Source organism: Hippichthys cyanospilos, chromosome 12 (assembly GCF_059441005.1).
Source record: "Hippichthys cyanospilos isolate Australia breed blue-spotted pipefish chromosome 12, RoL_Hcya_1.0, whole genome shotgun sequence".
NCBI lineage: Eukaryota > Metazoa > Chordata > Actinopteri > Syngnathiformes > Syngnathidae > Hippichthys > Hippichthys cyanospilos.
In genome coordinates, this window is record NC_142380.1 from 1,685,507 (window position 1) to 1,692,695 (window position 7,189).

Genomic DNA, 7,189 nt, shown 5'->3' on the forward strand with positions numbered 1-7,189 from the left:
AGTCCCATCGACAATTCTGTGTAAAAGCTTTATCTTGGCGTGTCTTAACTTGCTGCGGTGACACCGTTGAGGTGAAAGATTTGGACAGCGCTAGCAGTCAGAGCTGTCAACAGTCCGGTGAGTTCTCACTGATTGCAATCAGGGAACAGGTGTGGCCTGATTCAATTAGGCTATGGTGGTTGCCACTTCCTCCGTGGGGGAGGGGCACCTTCAACTATGTTGGTATGAACAGATAGCCATTAATTGAAATGTTCACCTAAGGAATGTATACTCAATGTGTTGGTTGTTGAGCCTCACCAGTTTGTTTTGATTTCTTTTCCCTTTTTGTTCTTTCCCAAGCCCTTAGATAAAGCTATTGACGCAGGAAAGTGTGAACTTGAACTTTCTCCCAGTTGTCTGAGATTAGCGGCGCCCGACTGTGCAGTTGGGCTTTTTGTCATGTCTTGTAATGTGCAATGCTTGCTGAAGGAATACATATCCTGAAGCGAACACCAACGTGTGACCTTCTGCTGTCCCTTGCAAACAAGAAATGTCAATCTTGGTTGGTCTGCGTTACTATTTTGCAACCTAGCCTGGGCTTGTTTTAGTATCTATCTATCTATCTATCTATCTATCTATCTATCTATCTATCTATCTATCTATCTATCTATCTATCTATCTATCTATCTATCTATCTATCTATCTATCTATCTATCTATCTATCTATCTATCTATCTATCTATCTATCTATCTATCTATCTATCTATCTATCTATCTATCTATCTATCTATCTATCATAGCTAGCGTGCTAGCTAGCTAACGAGTTAGCTTATCTATCCATCCATCCATCCATCCATCCATCCATCCACAACTGATTCGGACTTCACTCTCAGAATTCATACTTGAAAGTCCGAATTCACACGTCAAAATCTTCTGTCAAAATCAGAATTCCCGAATTAAAGTCAGAAAGCTTAAACGTGAGAATCCTGCCAACTGCCCCCTTCCTCCCCCCCCACTGGGTCTACCAAATAGACTCAATGTTCAATTCACTACACAGAAAAACAGTGCCTGGCAAGGCGAGACGTGTGTGTGTGTGTGTGTTTATTCACCACTGCTCAATCGCCGTTCACATCTTTAATTACACCTCCACAATAGGATACAATACATGAACTGTATTCAGAACGATAAAAAAAATAAATAAATAATACAAAGATAATTAGACATGAACACATTGTAGTCTGGAAAATACATGGAGCAGAAAAGTAATTTGCTTGTTTCTGACAGATGGAGGCACAGACTGGCTACAAATGAATGACGACCAAAACACAAGACATAAACTGGACATAAAAACACATGATATATAGAAGTGCAACTTCTACTTATTACAACAATAAAATTCAGTGTAACAGTTATGTATTTTTTTTCCTTTTTTTTGTTTGTTGTTGTCGTCTTTTGTCAATCCAAAAATTGCTTGTCATGAGACAAAGCATGAATAAGCTTGGGCAACACGTGTAAACTTGTACTCTTGACGATTTTGGTATTACAGCTGTAAAAAAAAACAAAACAAAAAAAAACAACTCACAAACACACCTAAGGGCAATTTGGAGAGTCCAATGGATGAGAGAAAAAAAGTTGTTTCCTTCTTGGTTTCAAGGACAGAACTAGCATAACGACTTTTGTGTTTTTATTTTGTGTTAACAATTCTTCGCGTTAGTTGTTAATGTTCAGTTATATCTTACTCTGAAAATGTATGCTTTTAATCTGGAATGCCGCGTCATAGTCATAGTTTTCCCGGAATTGATTGGCTGTCACACAAGTTTTGAGACCCGCGGCGCTAAACATGTCCTATAGATGTCGCCCTATCACCCAGTCACGCAAACATCTTTGAACGCAATTGAAACGCGTCGTTTGTTACGCCGTCCACGCAGTCGATCTGAAACAAGCATTATTTAATTGTACTCGTGCGGTCCTTCTCCGTTCTCCTCATGCATGAGCTAGAAAAAAAAGCCTTTTCTCCTTCTTTGTTTTTACTTTCTCAAAATGTCTAACAGGTGAAGCTGGCAACTGTGCTGTATTAAATGCCAACGTCCAATACGAAATAGTGAGAAAAAAAATCTTGTCCTTGCTTGTATTTTTCTACCACCGCTAAAAGGTTTTATGAAGGACTCTCCACTCTTACACCTGTCACCGTCGCTGCGAAGCATCTCTGGAACAGACGCTCAGGGTCTGGAGGCTGGTTATCGGAATGCAACTTCCTGCTCATGAAGTACTTCCTGAATCCTTGGGGACCAGTGGCATGCGCCGCTCCGGTCCGGCTGGGACCCTCTTGAGGGTCTCCTATGGAAACGCAGGGACTTAAGTGGCAACCGAGGCTTTTTTATTGGATTTTTTTTTAATGACTGAAGGACAAACACCAACCTGGCGCTTGTAAGGGTATGTTGTTGTCACGCCGATTTGGTTTGGTGGTGATAAAGAGGTAGCAAAGCACGCACACTGTTATGAGGAAGGCCAGAAGGACCACGGCTGCAAAAGACAGGCCAACAAGAGCCCATATACTGAGAGGAAAGGAGAGGATGCATGATAGATAGGAAAATACACAGTACACTGCTCCACTGTAATACAATGAATTGAAATATAATAGCTTTGCTTCGTATTACATGGCTTGAGGGGAAATGATAGACTGAGCAATTGAATTATGCTTTACATTAATTTTGCGACATTACAGGGGAAGTCGGGTCAAACATTTTCTTTACATTACGTTCAATGCAAGCTTTCTCGTCTAAACGCGGTATTCTGTTCAATACCGCGGTTAAACATGATTTCAACAGCATCCATCTCCGAGGGCCAATAATTTGCCACATTATATCGCAATTCCTGATGGAGTAATCCTGGCTCACCTGTTTTCTGAATTTGGTCATGCGATACGAGCAAGCTGCTCGTTACCTGAGCCCTGAGCAAATGCGATGTCCTTTTAAGTATTCAGTAAGAGACAAAACGGCCGCCCGTTCAGATGGATAAAAACAGCTGGTCAATTACATATATATATGTAGAGTCATTGGTTGATTTGATTGATTTTATTAGTACTTTACTGTATTACCCAAAGTAATTGACTACCGTAGCGCTTAATTAACTTAGTGCCGGTCATTTGTAGACTGTCTTTTAGCCAAAAATCATAATCAAATAAGTACCGGGGATTGAATGTGAGGATTTCTTAGCTTAAACTAAACATTACCTCAAGTAATTGACCCGAGTACCTGAAATGATCAATTACTTCAGTGCTTAAGTCCCTAAATTAACAAATAATGTCAGTAGTTAATTTATCATTAATGAATTTTTAATATACCATCTATTTTAAGACCCTGCTTAAGTCAAACATTCTTCGATTGAATGTCCGAATTCTTGACCTTATACTTAACTTTAGCTCCATATTTCCTCGAGTAATGGATTACTTTAGTACTTAGTCACTTACTGTAGCGCTTAAGCGCTTAAACTAATCAATTACTACAGTGCTTAAGTACCTAAGTATGGTAATTTTTTAATGACTGAATTTTTAATTCACTATCTATTTTTAGACCCCGCTTAAGCCTATCGTTAAAAAAAATATAGATCTATATGTAGAAATAAATCCTTGATTTCTTAAGAACACGTAAAAATATGTCTTTGGGATTGAATGCGCTCATGAGAAGACAATCACGTTTACACAAATGGAGCCGTATACAACATTATTGTAAAGAACATTTTTCACTTGACTTCTCCTCGAGCTTGCTTACTTGATCCCAATGGATGTTTGCGACTTTTTAAAATGTCGAAGAACGTATCTAAGAAAACGAATAATTTACAACGAGCAAGAAAAAAAATGCAATCAATTCATCTAATGCCGTAAAGACACCAATATCCAACGCCGCATTGCAAAGCGGACAAAAACTTTGGGAATTACCTGAGCCACCACATGTAAGCGTAATCGTGCGGATAAAAGCTTTTGGGGTCGTCGCAGCAGTACTTCAAGTCGTTGAATCCACAGCAGAAACGAGCGGCGACGTTTCCCATCTTGGGGCAGGAGAAAGCGGCCACGAACACGCCGTCCGTGCTGGTGTAGTCGCCGCATTCGGTGCTCATCCTGAGACGGCAAAGCGAGCCACAGGTGGGCGCGGACTACATTGCTGAAACCGGAGCCGCGTTTGTGAACGGCGGAGGGACGCTGGTCAAATGCACGCTCTCTCTCTCTCTCTCTCTCGCCCCTCCATCCCCCAGGCACAGGGAGGGGGTCCTAGGCTTACAAGGGAATTATTTTCTTGGTTTGTAAATTGGTATAAGGGGCACGGTGGGCATCGGGAAATTTGGGGGGTACCCAAACCACCCAACAATTGATCCTTGGAGGAATCTGCCAAAATTTGATTGATTGAACACCAAAACACACATTTCATCGAAATAAGCAAAAGCTAAGGAAAGGATCCATACATATTCATTACAATACGTAGGCTTGTATGTTCAAAGGAGATAGGATTGATTTAATTCCGTATTTAATCAATCGGTGAAATATTTTATTAATGAAACATTTATTTAATGAATGAAACATTTAACGAAAAAATATGTAATTTCATATTTATTGAATGAATGGAACATTTAATTACCGTATTTTCCGCACTATAAGGCGCACCTAAAAGCCTAATTTTTTTTAAAAAGCTGATAGTGCGCCTTATAATCAGTTGCGCCTTATATATGGATCGATTTTGAGATTGGGATTCGTAGATGGGGAATGAAGTGATAAAGTAAGATTTGCCTGTTTCTTTTTGTGTTTACAGTTGAACAATGTTGGTCATAATGACATTGAGTTAAAATGCTATTGAGAGTTATTATTTGAGTTCTTATTCTTATTACTTTGAGTATTACTTGTGATTGAAAACGTTTTAAAATATGTCATTAATTGAGGGTGCGCCTTATATATGGAAAATGTTTTAAAATGCGTCATTTATTGAGGGTGCGCCTTATAGTGCGGAAAACACCCGGTATTGCACGTCCGGACTCGTAAAAACGTAAAAAAAATATCATTTTCCAAACATTAGGCGAATTTAAGATTTACTTTTGAAAAAAATAAACCTTCTTTAAATCTTGCTTGGTTTTAATATTTTTCAATCAAATAAAATCATAATCGTCTAGAGTGACTGGAAAAAAACCCCCATTAAGATTCTATTTTCGGGCCATATCGTCCCCTGAATACACATGCATATGAATATCTTATAGTTCAGAGTGAATGAACTTTAGGTGTTGAACATGTCTGGCCATCAAAATGAATGAGGAGAACACCAGGCCGAACAGCTCGCTCTAATCCCAGATTATCTCTGAGTCCAATCCAGAAACTGGGGAAAAATTGGCAGAAGAAAGGGGATTATTTGACCGCGGTTGGGGGTTGTGACCAACAACCGCTTGTTCATAAACATTACTCACGTAGTTCTTCTCAGATGCCCGCCAAGACATACAAACGCACACGTACTGCTTATAATAATACAAAAAACGTACTGTAATCCACACTGAAAGGCTAGCAATCTGGAAAATTGAACTCCCTGAAAAAGGGTCTAACAGGAAAAGTCCATTTTTTGGCGCTTTTAACCATGTTCAAATGTTGATTTCTCACCCTAAATATTCCCAAAGTATTATTTTCCTTGTTTATTCTGCGCTCTCACCACCCGTGCAGACGAAAACGGATTGAAGTTCGCTGAGAAGGGGAGCTTTTGCACCGAGTCAGCCAAGTAAACAGCAACGCTTTATTTATTGCTTCCGTTTGACTGTAGAAATGCTGAAGTGATGTGCGTTTGGGAGCGCACAGCCGGACGGTCAACGTCAGCGCTAAATAATTCACACGCACGAGGAACGAACGTTATGAATACTGGGTTCCCACGCAGACTGATTTGATAGAAGGAGCGCGTGTTAGTTAGGGCGCTACCGACACCGCTTTGCATTTTAATGGCAGAAAAACGCCTTTTTTTTGGCCTCGTTATTCACTCGGTTGGAGTGGTCATAAAGTAGTGCGGCTTGAGCTGCAAAATGGGCGTGGCTCGGTAGGGGCAAACAAGCCATTTTACTTCCTGTTTGGAAAGATCGGTACCATAAAACTCATTTAAAAAAAAATGTGGCAAAAGTAATTTATATGCATATATTACGGTGGTAAGTATGTAAATTTCATGTTACAGTCCCTTTAAATGATTGACTTAAATTCCAATAGCTCAGATCAGAAACAGGTGATTTTTTTTTTTTTTTAACGGCCTCTGAGCAGCGAGTTGACTTGAGTGGGTCGCGAATGCATTGCGGCCTCACGTACAGTATTCGGCCTGCAGACGACATCGTATTTCCGAGCCCAAACAGAGATTACCTAGCAACAAATGCAGATGTGACCTGGGATTACAATTAGAGGAATAGCAACCATCATGTGAAAGGCTGTTATGGATGGAAATTATGCGATGTTTATTTTGCGCATAATTGTTGATTTCTTTCTGTCAAGTTTCATTCATTTCTCGACAGGATATTCCTAAATTTAGAGCACTGTATGAACTGTTTATCATTGCGCAACTGCGTTTACTTTATAAAATCAACAAATAATCAACATGTCTGCTCTCTTTCTGACAAGTTATGCACCAAAGCAGGAACCAAATCATAAAAAAAGCTTTTTGCAGCGTTACCCTAAGAAAAAAGGGCTGGAAATGACCATGTTTTCAGAGGAGTCATCAATTTATCAACAAAATAATTGCCTGAATAATCACTTATCAACGTAATCGTTAGTTGCCACTCTAGCGTGCATATAAATGTGTATTGTTGGAGCTTTTATACTTGACTTCACACTTTATATGTGTGTAATATATGCTCATAAACATATGTATATATACTGTACGTGTATGTATATATATTGCATGTAAATATGCAAATATGCACAGGATGTGTATATATCTACTGTATGTATATATATGTATTAAAGTAATCGTCATTGCGGTATTATTACAGCGAGCGAACTAATGTGACACTAAACTTTTCCTGCATTTGATTTTTGTGTTTTTCACCAATCCGCCGTCCAATTGTTCAGAGAGCCCCGTAATCCGGCCTTAGATGCGAGTCGTGCAGCACGGCCTAATAGGATCGCAGCATTAACAATAGCACCAGCTGTTGCGGGGCCCTCTGTCGGCCGCCGGCAAAAGTGTAAGGGCGGGGTTGAGGCGGCGCG

At 39.8% G+C, this 7,189-nt stretch overlaps 1 protein-coding gene across 1 annotated transcript; it reads right to left on the reverse strand.

Annotated features, from left to right (window-relative positions):
- Positions 1 to 1,098: 1,098 nt before the first annotated feature.
- Positions 1,099 to 4,191, reverse strand: shisal2a (shisa like 2A). Its single transcript, XM_088429868.1, has 3 exons — positions 3,917 to 4,191; positions 2,398 to 2,534; positions 1,099 to 2,316 (listed from the first exon to the last, which is right to left on the reverse strand). The coding sequence occupies exons 1-3, from the start codon at positions 4,093 to 4,095 to the stop codon at positions 2,135 to 2,137; spliced, it is 498 nt and encodes a 165-aa protein (XP_088285994.1). The 5' UTR covers positions 4,096 to 4,191; the 3' UTR covers positions 1,099 to 2,134.
- Between the last annotated feature and the right edge of the window lie 2,998 nt (positions 4,192 to 7,189).

What these genes read in the sequence shown, in the direction of transcription:
- shisal2a (XM_088429868.1), bottom strand. Translation starts at nt 4,095, where the DNA reads ATGAGCACCGAATGCGGCGACTACACCAGCACGGACGGCGTGTTCGTG. An exon ending in GCTTACATGTGGTGGCTCAG is followed by an intron (nt 2,535 to 3,916) that starts GTAATTCCCAAA and finishes CTTTCCTCTCAG; the next exon opens with TATATGGGCTCTTGTTGGCC. An exon ending in CATACCCTTACAAGCGCCAG is followed by an intron (nt 2,317 to 2,397) that starts GTTGGTGTTTGT and finishes GCGTTTCCATAG; the next exon opens with GAGACCCTCAAGAGGGTCCC.